At 57.8% G+C, this 15,550-nt stretch overlaps 6 protein-coding genes across 6 annotated transcripts; 1 reads left to right on the forward strand and 5 right to left on the reverse strand.

Moving 5' to 3' along the window:
* Nucleotides 1-110: 110 nt before the first annotated feature.
* On the reverse strand, nt 111-380 carry ACA1_163960 (uncharacterized protein; the record flags this gene model as incomplete). Its single annotated transcript, XM_004337512.1, has 1 exon — nt 111-380. One exon carries the CDS (start codon nt 378-380, stop codon nt 111-113), a length of 270 nt encoding a protein of 89 aa, XP_004337560.1.
* A 268-nt stretch (nt 381-648) lies between these two features.
* Nucleotides 649-3,931, forward strand: ACA1_163970 (RhoGEF domain containing protein; the record flags this gene model as incomplete). Its single annotated transcript, XM_004337513.1, has 13 exons — nt 649-730; nt 875-963; nt 1,049-1,120; nt 1,236-1,352; nt 1,447-1,548; nt 1,664-1,759; nt 1,822-1,896; nt 2,030-2,119; nt 2,269-2,485; nt 2,603-2,688; nt 2,751-2,823; nt 2,903-3,613; nt 3,708-3,931. The coding sequence occupies 13 exons, from the start codon at nt 649-651 to the stop codon at nt 3,929-3,931; spliced, it is 2,034 nt and encodes a 677-aa protein (XP_004337561.1).
* Nucleotides 3,932-4,178: 247 nt separating this feature from the next.
* ACA1_163980 (uncharacterized protein) lies at nt 4,179-4,936 on the reverse strand (the record flags this gene model as incomplete). Its single annotated transcript, XM_004337514.1, has 2 exons — nt 4,179-4,648; nt 4,726-4,936. 2 exons carry the CDS (start codon nt 4,934-4,936, stop codon nt 4,179-4,181), a joined length of 681 nt encoding a protein of 226 aa, XP_004337562.1.
* Nucleotides 4,937-5,328: 392 nt separating this feature from the next.
* Nucleotides 5,329-8,091, reverse strand: ACA1_163990 (glycosyl hydrolases family 32 superfamily protein; the record flags this gene model as incomplete). The annotated part of the gene is made up of 11 exons (XM_004337515.1): nt 5,329-5,714; nt 5,774-5,995; nt 6,096-6,226; nt 6,316-6,392; nt 6,590-6,777; nt 6,887-7,045; nt 7,120-7,166; nt 7,239-7,389; nt 7,501-7,649; nt 7,715-7,865; nt 7,980-8,091. The coding sequence occupies 11 exons, from the start codon at nt 8,089-8,091 to the stop codon at nt 5,329-5,331; spliced, it is 1,773 nt and encodes a 590-aa protein (XP_004337563.1).
* Nucleotides 8,092-8,510: 419 nt separating this feature from the next.
* Nucleotides 8,511-11,129, reverse strand: ACA1_164000 (MIZ/SPRING zinc finger domain containing protein; the record flags this gene model as incomplete). Its single annotated transcript, XM_004337516.1, has 9 exons — nt 8,511-8,956; nt 9,023-9,143; nt 9,242-9,313; nt 9,390-9,560; nt 9,631-9,798; nt 9,890-10,050; nt 10,146-10,354; nt 10,469-10,597; nt 10,774-11,129. The coding sequence occupies 9 exons, from the start codon at nt 11,127-11,129 to the stop codon at nt 8,511-8,513; spliced, it is 1,833 nt and encodes a 610-aa protein (XP_004337564.1).
* Nucleotides 11,130-11,678: 549 nt separating this feature from the next.
* ACA1_164010 (haloacid dehalogenase family hydrolase family protein) lies at nt 11,679-15,484 on the reverse strand (the record flags this gene model as incomplete). The annotated part of the gene is made up of 18 exons (XM_004337517.1): nt 11,679-11,874; nt 11,974-12,067; nt 12,139-12,310; nt 12,398-12,508; nt 12,575-12,675; nt 12,783-12,975; nt 13,040-13,185; nt 13,284-13,412; nt 13,514-13,631; nt 13,748-13,812; nt 13,909-14,128; nt 14,251-14,379; nt 14,474-14,557; nt 14,653-14,716; nt 14,838-14,957; nt 15,066-15,211; nt 15,270-15,343; nt 15,451-15,484. The coding sequence occupies 18 exons, from the start codon at nt 15,482-15,484 to the stop codon at nt 11,679-11,681; spliced, it is 2,196 nt and encodes a 731-aa protein (XP_004337565.1).
* Nucleotides 15,485-15,550: the final 66 nt, after the last annotated feature.

The raw sequence follows: 15,550 nt of genomic DNA on the forward strand, positions 1-15,550 counted from the left end.
CTTACATTACTATATATGTAACCTGTACAAGGCAAGTACTTCCTTCACAACAAAGTTCATTTATTAAATACTACATTTGTGATTTATCTGGTTGGAGCTGGTGGTCCCCATCACTTGTTGCTGGGCTCGTCGATGAGTCGCACCTTGTCGATTCCCACGAACTCGACGTCGCTGAAGCCGTCAGGGTGGAGCCCCACGGGCAGGTCGGCGTCGACCCAGATCGGCTTCCGCATGTACCACTCGTCCATGAGGCGACGCATTGGTATGCGGCCCTTGTTGAGCTCGACCTCGGTCGACCGCAGCACGTTGGCGTGGTTGGAGGGGGTCACCAGCTCGACGCGCACCCGGTCGGCCCTGCCCGAGGGCGAGCGGATCGCCATCTTGGGGGCCTCGACCACTTTCTTGGTCACCGCCCCTCCGGGGGCCGCCCCGCCGCTGGGTGTCCTCCTTCTCATTAGCCGCTCCTCTTCCTTCGACAGATCCATCTCTTTCCCAGCTGAGCAGCTCAAGTGTCTCTTCTTGCTACAACTTTTGTGTTTTATATTTTTTTCGCATTCCGCGCATTCCTGATTTAAACAATTTATTTTACGGAATTATGGGATTGGCGCAGGACTGACGATCGCAAACCTCAACTTTACACGAAAGAGGATGAGAGCAAGCGCACAAGAGGTGGTTCGAGCACAGGCCATTGTGCGGGGCTACCTCACCCGACGCAAATACGCCCCCTTACGTATTTTTTGGCCCACTCCCCTTCGTTCTTTTCACCCAAGGTTTATTCGAAACCAATCAACAAATAAATAAACAAATAAAAATAAAGATGAACAAATAACATGCTAAGGCTCTTACCTGTTTTATCGCCGTGTTCGCTGCGCAGTGAAGAGAGCGCGGAAGCGGACCCAAATTGTGGGCGAAATACTCGACACGGAGCGCACCTACGTGCAGGGCCTACACGTCATCGTGGGGGTACGTACCCACCCACCAGCACCCTCCACCCTCCACTCTCGATTCTCTTTCTACCGATCATTGCTGATCGCGATCCCCGGCGCAGGTGTTCCTCAATCCGCTCCGCAGTGCTCTATCGGGACCATGCCCTGTCATCGACACGCAATCCCTCACCCAGGTTCACCACCGCACACGCACACAACACACGCACGACCGCACACGCATGTGCATACGGACTGCTGACGTTGTGCGTGTCGCGTGTGTGTGTCGTGTGTTGGTGTGTGTGTCGACAGATATTCTCGATTGTGGAAGCGCTCCTGGCTGTGAATCAGGAGCTGCTGAAGAATCTGGAGCAGCGGTACAAGCACTGGTCGCAGCGCCAGACCATCGGCGACGTGTTCCTCCAGATGGTGCGTGCTGGCCTCTCACTTCTCACGCGCCCAGTGGGCATGTCATCGCAGGAGCTCTCATGCGCGGTGTGTGCGGTGTGTGCGGTGAAAAAAGAGTCCACACTTGAAGGGCTACAGCGAGTACTGCCGCAACTATGACTATGCCGTGAGCTACCTCGATCGCTTGCAAGCCTCCACGCCCGCTCTCGCCCATTTCGTCCAGGCACTCACTCCCCCACCTCCTCTTGCACCGAGTGTCGGCTGCTGATGGTGCGTGTGCGGCTGTGCGTGTCATGCGTTTGTGGTGCGTGCGTGTGCCGTGTGTATTGCAGATATGCAGCGGTTTCCCTGAGGCCAAGGGCTTGAGCCTGTCGTCGTATCTCATCATGCCCGTGCAGAGGATCCCACGCTACACGCTCCTCATTCAGGTACGCCCCGCTCCCGCACCACCCATGTGGTGTGCCTCACCCTCGGGACACCACCACCACAGGATCTGCTCAAGCACACGGACGAGTCCCATCCCGACCACCAGAACCTGAGCCAGGCCCACGTCCGCATCCAACAGGTACCCATGTCTATGCATAGACATATATGTTTATTATATTAATATATATATATATATAGATATATTTGCATATAAATAACAATTACATTATTTAATACGTCGTTGTGGCTACACGTGCGTATTGCCTCTATAGGTCGCGGACTACGTCAACAACAGCATGCAGATGGCGTTGACCAATTCGGTCATCCTACGCATACAGCGGCACCTGGGCGCAGACATCACCGTACGTTGCTCGGTCTTTCTATCCACAGAAACATGTATATCCATATATACGTACATATGTTGGCCTGATTGGTTTGATTTATGCTAAATCGCCTGTGTGCTGTGATCAAACTGACTTACGGTCACATTGGCTCGCCGGTGCGTCGACAGCAATTATTGGACTCGACCTGCGTGTTCAAGAAGGAGGGCAAGTTTCGCCGCATCAAGCAGGGGGGCAAGGCGACCGACCGCCTGCAGATGTTTCTCTTCAACGACCTCCTGCTCGTCGCCGAGAAGAGCTTCGGCCACATTCGCTCGTACAAGTGGAAGGTCAACATTCCGATGAAGGGCCTGTGGCTGCAGGACATTCCAGACAACTCCCTACCAGGTGCGCCCACATTCCACATTTCTCAAATGTTGCTTGGCCCACGTGGTGCAACATGCTTATATTAACATATATCTCCTGCGTATATATATGAACACATGTGTACATGTTGATATAAAGATCTGCCCAAGACGTATAAGAATCTGTTCTATCTGGTGGGTCCGAAGAAGGCCTGGATCGTCTTCCCCAAGAAGGGCACCCTCCAGGTACCCAGCGTTGCTCTCTGTGTCGTCGCGCGCTCATCAATTCCTGACCGCCTGCTGCACAGGAAAAGAACAACTGGATGCGCGACCTGCAACAGTGCATTGACGACCACATCGCCAAGCACCCCGAAGACAAAGGTATCACCATCATCACCATCATCATCGCCATCCATGGTCAATTCGTGTTGAGCCAACACCATCAATTCGTTGACACTAGGCATCCGAAATGAGTTCAAGCTGCCGTTCATATCGACCAGCTCGTCGACGATCATCATCAGGCGCAAGGGCCGGACCGCCACCGACGATCCGCCCCAGCTCCAGCCCAGTCATTCGTCGTCGTCGTTCCTGGGCGCACGCTCGCCGCAGCCGCAGCCGCCGCAGCTCCTCGGCGCGACCACGTCATCACACGCGTCCCGCTCCTTCTCCGACCTGTCGACCATTCAGCTCAGCACCTCGCCGCCGCCGGCCAAGGGCTCGACCCTGCGCCGCCCCCGGCCCGCGCCGGTGCTCCTCGCCGGCCCGCAGGCGATCTTTTCGGCCGAAAATTCGCCGTCGCTGGCGCCGTCGTCGCCGCCGCCCATGCCCAAGCGCGAGGTCCCGGCCGCGCCCACGGCGGTGATGACGTCATCGCCCTCCTTACTGTCACTGGCCATGCGGACTACCCCCTCGCCGCCGCTGAGCCCGTCGGGCAGCGGAGTCGTCGGACGACCGGCGCCGCCGAGGCCGACGCAGCCGCCGTCGTCGCCCGTCCACGCGCCAGTGGCGGGTGTCGCCATCGTCAGCAGCAGCAGCGGCAACACGCGACAGTCGCCGACGGTGCCGCGCAGAGTCCACGGCGTCGGCCAACAGCCAACGTTGGCCCCGATTCCGCCGATCCCGGAGAGAAACGTGGCTCAACCTCACGTTGAAGCGCCACCCAGTCCCAGCGGTGCGTTCTGGTCGTGTGTCGTGTGTGTCGTGTGTGTCGTGTGTGTCGTGTGTGTCGTGTCGTGTGTGATGACTGAATGTGCGTTCGCGCGCAGCCGCGCAATCGCAAGAGACCACGAGCAGCAACTGGGATGCGACGTTGAAGGAGGACCGCCCCCTGTGCTCCAACAGGCACTTTTGTACCATCAAAGATCCCCAGCACTGGGTCGAGTACAAGCACTCCACATCTACGGCCGGAGTGATGGCCAAGCTGCGCAACCCTCGGGCTCAAGGTGCCACCCAGTTCCAGTTCTTTGCTCCTCCTTGCTTGCTTGATTGATTGCAATGGTTGCAATGATTGCATGTTGGTTGTTGGTCGTTCACACTTCGTACACGTGTCATCAGGCAAGCACTACGGGTCCAACACGCTCGACGTGCGATCACGCGTGCGTCCCACGCAACAGGACCATTCGTGAGCACATCGGCTCAGCGTTTCTTTTCGTAGTGTGTGTTGTGTTGTGTTCTATTGCGTTACCATCTTCTCCAAAGATTTGTATATTTGGCTTTTGATGTCTGGAGTCGGAAGCTTAGGACTTCTGGGAGGGGACCTGGCAGACGGCGCCCTCCTTCTTCTGCCACTCCTCGGCGGTCACGGGCGGGCGCACCTCGTGCGTGACCACCTTGTCCTCCTTGACGGTCTCGTGGATGTGCTTGGTCTGCTCGATCACGTGGGGCACCACCACCTCGCGCTCCACCACGGGCGTGACCTGCTCGATCACCTTCTTGTGCACCGTCTCCTCGACGATGGGCTTGAACTCCTGGCGCTGCTTCTCTACGCCCAGGAACTCGGTCTTGGACTTGATGTCGGGCGCGGCGCCCATGGCGCGGCCCTGCTCGAGCTTGACTCCCGAGGCCTCGGCCTGGCGAGTGCCCAGCTCCTCCTTCTTGGCGGTCTTGGTCACCAGCGTCGGGCGCACCTCCTTCTCGACGACGGGCTGCACCACCTGGCGCACCTCTGTCTGCTCGCGGTCGACGTGCACCACTGGCTGCACCTTCTCTGCAATCATCATCGACAACATCACAACGTGAGTCTTTCTAAAACAAACGCAACAACAAAGTAGAAGCAGGTGGTACCGATCTCTACTTCGCGAATCTTTTCGATTTCCTTCTGGGGCTGACACTCGACTTCCTTGGTGTAGGTGACGCCGCCCTGCTGCTGCTGCTTGATGCCCGTACCCAGGTGCGCCTTCTCGGCCGTGGTCTCCACCTTCGTGGTTGTCTTCTCCTCCTCCTTCTTGGCCGTCTCAGCCGACGCGGGCGTGAAGATCTGCTTCAGAAGGTCCATTGCTGACTGTTGTTGGGTAGTTGGTTGGGTTGTCTTGTACTGGGTGTTATAACTGATAATAATGGTGAGTTCGGGTCCAGCTTTATGCGATCATCGGGTCGGGGGGGGGGCTGGCCCGATAGCGCACTTGTTGCCGACCAGGTTTCCGCCGCTTCTGGCGTTTGGCCGCCGAGTTTTCTCTGGGAAACCTGGAAGCCTTCCAAACTGGGCCTGGCCCTGAAACCGAGATGGCAACCGAGCTTGGGAAGGGGCAACACACCAGTTAGGCCTTGAGCCAAGTCCCGAGCGACCTTCGCCCTCCACGCCCCACGCCTCTGCTGGGACCTTTTGTTTTTACTTTTTTTGAATTGTCCAAATCAAGTAAAATTGGCCATTTTATTTAAAAAACCAAATTAAAGCCAGACGGTGCGAAGCTGCCAGACGTCGATGGAGGTGACGAAAACGTCGTGGGGGCCGTCGACGAAGAGCTCGGCGAAGCGGCTGTCGGGGAGCGTAGGGTAGACGCGGCTCGTGAGTCGCTCCTTGCCCTGGTTGACGAACACCTCGACGATGGAGTGGTCCACGAAGATGTGCAGCGTGAGGTTGCGCATGGCCCAGCCGTCGGGGCCGGTGGGCGGCAGCAGCGGGCCGAACTCGGGGAAGCTGTCGGCCTTCGGGTAGAGCGACGACAGGGTGCGGTTGGCGCGCAGGAGGCCCTTGGCCCCGGAGACGGTCTGCGGGTTGGGCTTGCTCGCCGGAATCGACGCCTTGAGCCAGCAATTGTCCCGCCCAGGCGTGCCTGCACCCAGAGTGAGCTGTGTGTGCGGTGTGTGCGTGTCGTGTGTGCGGTGCGAGTACCGGTGATGAGAGTCCAGGCGTGACAGAGCGGATCTTGGTTGCAGGCGGCCTCGCACGAGGCGTAGTCGTTGATCTGGACCTGCAGCGACCGGTAGTCGCCGCCGGGCAAGTCGAGGCCCTTGGTCATCGGCAGCACGCCCTGTAGGGCAATCTCCGTCTGCTCGCGCTTGTCGGGCGATTGCAGCAGGCGCACGCCAAAGGTCGAGCCCGCCGGGAATTGCGCTGCATGGCAACAAGCCAGTGCGTAGGAAAACGTGGAATGTCAGCTATGCTCTCAGTTTTTTCAGGTTTTAGTGTAATGAATCGTTTCGGTGGAACGTACGTCCGAAGAACACGTAGGCGTAGCTGAAGTGGATGAGAATCTCGGCCTGTACGATTTCGATCGAACCGAGCGAGAACGAGGTGCCGGCCTTGATTTTCAGACCATCGACGTGCAAGTGGTCGTCCGGGAGCCTGCAGCGCACGGAATGCCCAAGGAATGCGACTTGAGCTGCGCAGGGCATGGGTGTGCGGTTGGTTGGTTGGTTGGGTTGTGATCGTACCTCAGGGCGGCGAGTTCGGGGATGGGTGCGATCAGAAGCGTGCCGTCGGTGTCGAGCGACAGGGTGCGAGGGAGGCTCTGGACCCCGGCCCACCCGCGCTGCGCGAACCGGTCATCCGCTTCACTGCGCAGAAGCAGACAAGGTGAGATCGATTTGATCAGCCCAGCTGCACGTCTGGCCGCGTGCGGTGCGTGTGCGTGGTGTGTGCGTGTGTGTTGTGGTGTGTGCGGGTGTTGCGTGCGGTGGAGAGGTACTTGATCCAAGCCCAGAGGACCTGCCGGGGCACGGAAAGGATGGGATTATTATCGAGGAACGACTTGGAGGCGTAGAACTTGCTGCCGTAGTCGTAGATGCCGTGCACGTCGGCGCTGAACGTCTGATTCTTCTGGTCGTACGCGCCCGTGTAGTAGTGGTCGCCGTGTCCGAGCGCCTGCGAGCTCGCCTTGAGCACCCACTTGGTTTCTGCAGCGGAAAACACACATAAGGTACCGCACACACACAGCACACACCGCACACACCGCACACACCGCACACACCGCACACGCACACACGCACACGCTACGAAATGTACCGTTGATGCCGCTGCTAAGAGGATAGAAGTCGGGGCACTCCCACATGCTTCCGTCGATGTTGATGTCCTGGGCGCGCGCCATCGGGTGCCCCGCGTACTCGGCATCGTCGACGAACCTGCCCGACCTGGAGCGATAGAGCAGCGCCGCGCCTCCCTTCTCTGTGGGTGCGCGCACGTCGAGTGAGCGAATTCTTCTTCGCTGCTTCTTCTATGCCAAGTGTGCAAGCTGGTACCGTTGCCGCTGCCGATCAGTAGGTACCAATACCCGTCGGTGCTCTTCCTGCGCGAACTGTGTCAGCCTGCCGCGCGCGCGCGCGCGTGCGTGCGTGCGTGCGGTGTGGCGGAAGGTTACCAGGCCGTGGTGGGGTCGCGGAAGTTGTCCTGCGGGAAGGTCGCGGGAGGCGAGTGGAGGAACGGATTGGACGTGGACTTGTTCCAGTGGGTGAGCAATGGGTCCGACATATCTGCCGGATAGGCCACGCACTGCACCTGCGGACTCACCCCTGGCCCGGCCGGCGTGAGCCACAAACAGAAGTGCGTCTGCGATGCGCGTGTGCGGTGCGCGTGTGTGCGATGTGCGTGCGGCGCGCAAGTGTGCGTGTGCGGTGTGTTACCGGTGTAGAAGATGGTGGGAGTGCGGGTGATTGGATCGATCGAGACGCTGCCGGACCAGATGCCGCCAGAGTCGTAGGGTTCGGGTCCCGGAGAGAGCGCCACGGGCAGGTGCGCCCAGAAGACCAGTTCATTCGACACCGCATGGCCCCTTGCATACCAAGGTCTGATTCAACCAACAGAACATGTGTGTCGTGTGCGTCGTGCGTGTGGTACCAGTGCATGTTGGTCCAGGCGATGCTGTCGGGGTTGTGCTGGTAGAAGAGGTGGTGGAGGCCGTTGAAGAACACCGGACCGTTGGGGTCGTTCATCCAGTACCGCTCCGGCATCACATGGAACTGCGGACGCAGCTGGTCGTCCCCGAGCCCTGCGCGTTGGAAACCAACAACATATTTAAAAAAAGTAAAATAATAATAAACAAATCAGTATTGTATTTTTATGATTATCGGCAGGAAAGCGTTGGCATTCGGGGGGGGGGTACCAGTGGCAGCAAGAAATGCAGGGGCGGCGGCAAGCAAGAAGAGGGTAACGACAAGATGAAGGGCCATGCCAGGACTGCGTCGCGCCTTCGACGAAGTGAGGGTAGCCATCATCTTGAGGTGCGTGGTGCTTGTCCGCGACTGTAGTTGTTGCGCAGCGCCTACCAGGTGAACCTGGCTGGAGCTCTTCCTTTTTTTTAAGGAGCATGCCTTTCGAAGGGGTTTAACTGAGGGCGGCAGTTCATCTCTTCATCTTTTTCTTTTTCTTGTCTCGCAACCGACACGTCTCCCGCCCTGCCCTCCCTTGTGTCGGAGCTTTCAATCTCTGACCGTCTTGTGGAGATGGGTATGGCTCTGAGATTTATTGGGCAGATGTTTTACAATTTGTTGACGTGTTTCCACCAACGGCCCGTGCCCACTGGGGTACATGTTGTGGAAGGGTGTGCAGGGAGGCCGAGTGTTGTGTGTGCGTGTGCGTCTCAGCTGGTTGAGTGGGGTTTTGGGGGGGGGGTCGTGTCCTACACGCACCGCGTTCAGTCGATCACGATGGTGTCCGCCTGGCTGCCGCCCGAGGGTCCCGTGCCGTTGCCGTTGGCGCTGCTACCGAGGCTTCGCGGAGGCGGCGCCGGGTGGTCGTCGATGAGGAAGACCGGCGCCGACGAAGACTCAATCCGCGCGTCTCTGATGTCATCGGTGTTGGTGTTGATGATGTTGGTGGTGCCGTTGCTGCTCTCTCGGAATTCGTCTTCGGAGTAGTCGTCGTCATCGTCCAGCGAACCAGCGCGATCGCCGTCGCGCTCGTCGTCGTCCTCGTCGTCGCTGTTCCTCTCGAGACGCACGGGGCGGAGGATGAGCTCCTGGCCAAGACCGGCAGCCGGCGAAGCCTCGCCTTCTGCGGAGTCGCGTTGCTTGTTGGTGGCCTCGGCGTCTAGATCGATCTCCTGCACTCCCACCTCCTTTCGCTTCGAGCCGGCCAGCCCTGTGATAGTAAAATTAGTGAGAAGGAGAGGAAAGGGAATCTAGAGGAGAGGTGTCGCTAACGCACTCTGCTTCTTCTCTGACTTGTCGGGTTTGGTGAATGTGCCGTCGGGGTGGATCTCGGCCTTCATCGTCTCCGAATCCATCGAGTTGAGAATCGAATTGAAATACTCGTCGATGAGCAACTCCTGCGCAGTCATAAAAAGGTGGAACCCGGGTGAGCCTTATACATCGGTTGCCCCCAACGCCCTTCGGCTGAGGGAATAAGCAAAGACGGTGGTCGCACGTGGAAGGGTATGGAGCCGTTGCACACCGGACAGTGCCATAGCCGCTGCTGGTGGCAGAATTGAAGGAAAAACTGCAAAGAAACGAGACGAAGAGTGAGCGCAACATTTTGAAGAAGCGACAAACGAAAAGGGCTCGGTAGACCGTACTCGCACATCAAAGCACTGCAGGTGATTGCAGCGAAGGCCCCTGGCCGGGTACTCGATGCGGCAATAGCCAAGCGGGCACCGCAGAGACACGAGCACTTTGGTTTCCTCAACATCGCCTATCGACGCCGGCTTCTTGTACTCGGGTGATGACCTCGCGATCGAGGGTATAATCTGAAGTGAACGAAAAAAGTGAGAAGCTGGTCAGCACAGTGCAGTGAAGACAAGAGGCCAGTCAAGGTACCTCCTCGGCGGTGATTTCTTGGATGAGCTGCACCACGGCCACGCCCGAGATGTTCTTCTGGTTGGAGAACTCCAGCATGTTGCTCTGCCCGACCAGGCCAGTGACTTCCGCCGGGCAGGGCGTGATAAAGGGATTCTGTATATGCTTGGATCGAATCTTCTTGTAGTTCTGGTGTAGGTCAAGAAGAGCGGAAGGAAACGAATGAAAGTAAGCAACACTGGCAAACTTGAGACGCAATTGAGTGGCACAAAGCTTGTACCTTGGTAAGATCGACCGGCTTGCCGTTGATGCGCAGGTTGGAGTCGTAGCCGAGTGCGATGTCGCTCTGCTTGAGAGTGGAGAAGAATCGGATGTGTACGCCTAGCTTACGCTCGTTGCCGTTTTGTAGTTCTTGCAGAGTGGGGAGGTCCAGGTTGAACACTGCATTACCAGACACGCCACCGCAGTCGACGTTAGATTCTACGAAGCATGCACGGACGGCGCGTAGAGGAGGTAGGAAGGAAGAGGAGTAGTACCATGTCGGACTTGTTGGGATCGATCGGTGGCGGTGCGTCCCTTGGGGCCAAAGGAGAGGACAGAGACCTGCTTGAGAACGCGGTAGAAGGGATTCTGTTGCTGCTGGAAGGTGACTTCGTTGTACAGCTGCGGCGGCGATCTGGTGGGCGCGTGCGGCACAGCCGGATAGGAGTGCGGTGGGTGCATATACAGATTGACGTTAACGGTCCTATTAGAAATATGGCCAAATTGGTAAAGTCGAACGATGCAACGAAGGAGAGGACAAGATTGAGGCGAGGCTGCGGCGAGATTGAGAGTAATAAGGAAGATCAGCTGAGCGTACGAGTTGGGCGGCATGATGACCAGCTTGGCATTGTAGTTGACGGAAGGCTGAGGAATCGGGGCAGTGCGAGGTCGCTTTGCTGGAGGAGCGCTTTCATAGCTGCTCGAAGATTGCATGGCACCGTAACCGCTATAAGGCCGTTGAGGGTAAGTGAGTGAATCGCCGATGATGCCAATTAAAAGAAAAGGGCATGTCACGCGCTAGTCACAAGCGTCAAGAAATGCGAAATTTGAGGCAGATCAACGATTCTTAAGAATGAATGTGTGCTGGCCACCAACGCCTCGTTCGAGCAGAGGGAGGAGTACCTGAGGGTGGTTTGAGTGGGGCCAGCGCCGTCGTCAGAGCCAGCGCCGCCACTCGGAAAGAGCTCTTCGGCAATGCGCTGGGCGAGATCGCACTTGTTTCCCGAGATTTTAATGTTCTTCTTGAGCTTTCCCTTGAGGTAGGAGATAAGCAGCTTGAGATCGGCAACCTTGAAGTAGGCCAAGTTGCTCTCGCTCTTGAGGCAAGTCACCAATCGCTCGTGCTGCGACCCGAGCTGCGCCGCCAGATAATCGAGATCTTTATCGCCCAAGATTGCGCGCACTGATGCGGGAAGCTGCGCGGCGTAAGACGTGGAAGCTGCTGTCGATGATGCGCCTTGGCTGCTTGTTGCTGACATTAAATGATTGGCCGAATACGAAGATGATGGAGAAGGCAAAGCGAAGGAGAGAAGGGAAGATGCCGGTGGGAGATAGTGATGAGAGTTGCCCGGATAAGGAGGGGGAGGGAGAGTGAGGCCGGGGATGACAGTCGAGATGGATTCGCGCGAGCTGGAGAGCGATGACGATCGCGATTGTCCTGCGGACGAGGAATGAGGCGAGGAATGGGGCGAAGGAGTCCACTCACCAGTTGCCGTAGTTGAATGATGCGAGGGTGGCGATGGGTGGTTATGCTGCATCAGGGGGCAGCCACAGACAGGAGAAAAAAAGAAAATAGAAAAAACTGTTGTTGGCCCTACGCGTGCAACCAAACGGGGCGCGTAACAGCCTTTTTTATTATTGGAAATATTTCACAACCGCCACCGCATTCCTCCTGACGCTTCGGGAATTGGGCTGGAGTTCATGCCCCAACTTGGGGAGGGTAAGGTTAAAGCTATGGAGAGATATATCCCTGTTTAGTGTTGTCGTTGCCGATCCTTGCTAAGACTGAAGAAGCCCCGATTGGTGCATCACGCGGCGAGCTGGATTGTGTACTGCACGTCGACCTCGTCCGCGGGCGTCGTCGCTGGCGAGGCGGTTTCCTGTTGTTTCTCGAGGACGATCTCGATCAAAAGGGCCTCGGCGCTGCACGTCCCTTCGTCGTCCGAGCAGTAGTACACGTTGGCCTCCCACTCGAGCGTCTCGCCTTCGGCCGCAGCGTCTTCCCTGTGGCCGGCAACAACACCAACAACAGCGTTGTCGGCGCAAGCGTGTGAGTGTCGTGTGTCGTGTGATGAGCGGCTGCAAAGCATGACGGTCGGTCACCTGATGAGCAGCGTAACGAGAACGTCGTCGACCGCCTCGGTGCTGAACTTGCCTCGCATGGCCGTGAAGTCGCTGAACAGCGCCGACGGCTGGCCTGTGCCGATCGGGCCCAATGGAATGAGATTGAGTTGGGCTCGGACATGCGAGTGGTTGGCGAGAGGGTACCCTGAGGCGCGACGAGCTGCCACTGCGAGGGCGCGCCGGGCGTGAAGTGGTGGCCGGCCGGCGGGATCGCGGCGCTCTTGATCCGCAGCTTCAGCTCGCCCGAGGCCGGAATGACGAATGGACCCCGGCGCGTGATCGTGGCCCTGCTCCTGTTGACCAGGCGCTTGAGCGGCTACAGTGCGACACCGACACAACGCTTGCGGTGAGCGTCTCAATGACCCCCCCCCCAAAGGCCCGTGCCCACGCGTTGCATACGGACCTGGGCCTGTGGCGTGGAAGTGGTCGAGGCTGCTGGTGCGGAGGTGGTCGCAGCAGCAGCGAAACCGGTCAGATCCAGCGTGCGCACTGCCGCCGTGTCGACGTCGATCACCTGTGCGCCACATAAGACCGGCGTTGAGACACGGCTGAAAGGGGGCAAGAGAGAATGGGGGAGTACCCGAATGGCGTGGTTGTTGGTGTCGCACACGAAGACGGTCTTTCCGTCTGCGGTCACGCACGCTCCCGAGGGTTCGTAGAACTGTGCTTCGGCACCAACACCTGTACAACAGAATCCTCATTAGGCATAGTTTCGTGTGCCATGCGTGTCGTGTCGAGTGTCGTGTTGTGTGTGATGTGAGTGTCACGTATGCCGTGCGGTCGCTCACCGTCACTGAGGCCGGGCTTGCCGTTGCCCAGCCAGAAGGAGATCACATTGGTGGCGGGATCCAGCAGCTTGACCTTGTGGTTGTAGGTGTCCGTCGTGACCACCCGGTTGAGCCCGCCGGCGACCCAGCACACGCCCAGCGGGTGCTGCAGCCGGGCCTCCCTCGCCTTTCCCTCCTTGTCGCCGTACGCAAACTGCACATTTTCCTCACTTAGCTGCCATTTATTTATTCGTTATTTATTTATTGCGGGAGTGTACCAGGTTCTTGGGGTCGATGTCGCCGCCGACGATGGTGCGTGTCTTGCCGTTGGTGCGGTGAATGGCGCGAATGGTGCTGCTCTCGGCGTCGGCGATGAAGATCTCGGTCGGACCTACGCTCAGACCCGAAGGCTGCGCCCATGATGCTGTTCGATTCGAATAGGGCAGTGAGCACTTATCGAAGCACACACGACACACGACACACAACACGCGCACACACGCGAACACGAAAGCGCAGGCTAACCTTTCAGGCGGTTGGTGTTGTTTCGGTTCATCTCTTGGCCATCCCCGGAGTAGTTGGTGACGGCGCTGGAATCGAGCGAGACCTCCCAGATCTGGTGCGTGCCGGCCATGGCCACGAACAGCTGCTGGCCTATCCCGTTTTTTATAGAGCACTCTCACTCACGTTAGACACGCTAGCACAAACAACTACACTTGATGATGATGATGATGACGATGACGATAAATGCATACCGTCAGGGGAGAGTGCGACGTCCCAGGGGGTCGAGAGCTGCTGCTCCCTGCCCGACTTGCCGCCCACAAAGTCGTTGCCTTGGGTGCCATCGCCCGCGAGCGTTGTCACCGTCTTTGCCTGCAAGCGCAGACGAGAGGAGAGAGAGAGAGGTCGGGAGAAGAAGAAGAAGCAGAAGAAGCAGAATACGGTGAGTGGAGCGTTATGCAGGAGTTCGCGGGGAGGAGGAAGCATACCAGGAGATCAACCACGCGCAGCGCGTGATTCTCGGCATCGGCGACATAGAGACGTTCGTGTTCATCTGAAGAAGACATATAATTAAGGTGCAAGCTGACGTCAGCGCACACAGGCATTCGGTGCGAGGCACACCCTCGCATAACATGACGCAGGCACGCACCGGTCTTGTGGTAGGCCACGCCTTGAAGGCGATTGAACTTGGCCTCGGCGTAGCTGCCGTCCTTGAACCCCAGCGACCCCCTGGTTCCGATCTCCTCGAGGAAGGCGCCCTGGAGGTCGGTCACCACGATCCGGTGGTTGTTGGAATCCGAAATGAAGAGTCGGCCGTGCTCGTTGTCGATCGCGATCTTGCCCGGATACAGCAACGGCGAAGTCGCAGGCTAGTGGAGTCGTGCGAGGTCAGATTTAGAGCGGCACACACACACACACACACACACACACACACAGCAACACCGCACACGCACACGAGCACCGTCATCGCACGCATGCCAGACTAGTGTACCGACTTGTTCTGCTCCAACAGGGTGGGGAGAGCGTGGTCGCTGAATTCGGCCTTGTCGAACGAATCCAGTGCCACCGCGATGAACTCGTCCACGGCCGCCTTGTTGCCTTCGCCCGTAAACAGCGCCAACTGGGTAAAGGGGAGAAGAGAGAGAGAGAGAGAGATAGCCCTCCATCTGGTGAGTGGCAGCGTCGCGTAGCACGAGCAAGGCAATCAAATATACCGGTTTTAGATCGGGTCCCACGAGCATGAGCGTCGGCCAGCAGTGGATGTCGTAGGCATTCCACAAGACCAAGTCCGCATCGTTCTGGCGTTGACCGGCGCACGTTAATGTTATACGGCGATACGACGGAAGAAGAATACGATGAAGAAGAGAGGGCGATGATGATGACTGATGCGTACCACTACGGGGTGGTGTATGTCGTAACGCATCACCGCCTGCTTGATCGCTTCGTTCTCCTTCTCACTACCGGAAAGAAAGAAAGAATGAAGAAAGGTGTGCGTTGGTGTTCAGTCAGGACGGAAACCCAAAAGAAAGAACACATCATGATTTGTGAGTGGGTCTAGCTCGTGGGCAAGGGGCGTACTTCTCGAACTTGGCCGAGTGCACGCCCACGAAGACGACCGCACGGTCGGCGTACTTGTGCTCCAGCTCGGCAAGCTCGGGAAGAACGTGAATGCAGTTGATGCAGCAGAACGTCCAAAAGCTTTGAACGAGCGAGCCGAGGGTGAGTCTTGGGACAACTGGCCACGGCACGACACGGCACGACACTCACGACATACACGACACGGGGGCTTGGAAATGTGCTTCGTACTCGAGGACGGAGAGCTTGCCACGAAGGTCGTGGCTGAGGCTGAGCGGCCGCGACAGGTTGAACCAGGTCACCCCCTGAGGCAGGTCCTTTACCTCCTCCGCCCCGCCGGCCAACACCTTGACCTTGGCCAAGTGCGCGCCAATGGCCTGCAGAGGGGCGTGAGCTCACACAGCCCACACAAGAGCACCAAAGGGGAAGGGGGACTCGTGCCTTGGCTCGCTCCTCTTTGGATGCGAGCTGCTTCAGTGCACTCTGCAGCTCAAGGCTCAGGCTCTGCACTGCATGAAGCAATTAGATTGGGAGGGAAGGGTGGAAAACATCAGCATCAGCATCTGCGCAGTGCCAATGGCAATGATTAAATCAGTAGGCATTGACTACAACGTACGTTGGTCCCTAAAGCTTGTGGTAGCAGCTTCCATGAAGGTCTAATCTGGGTTAGCAATTATCTTCTTTATTTTTAAATTTATTGGTAAATAAATAAACGC

This window comes from Acanthamoeba castellanii, assembly GCF_000313135.1.
Source record: "Acanthamoeba castellanii str. Neff unplaced genomic scaffold scf7180000084729, whole genome shotgun sequence".
Lineage (NCBI taxonomy): Eukaryota > Discosea > Longamoebia > Acanthamoebidae > Acanthamoeba > Acanthamoeba castellanii.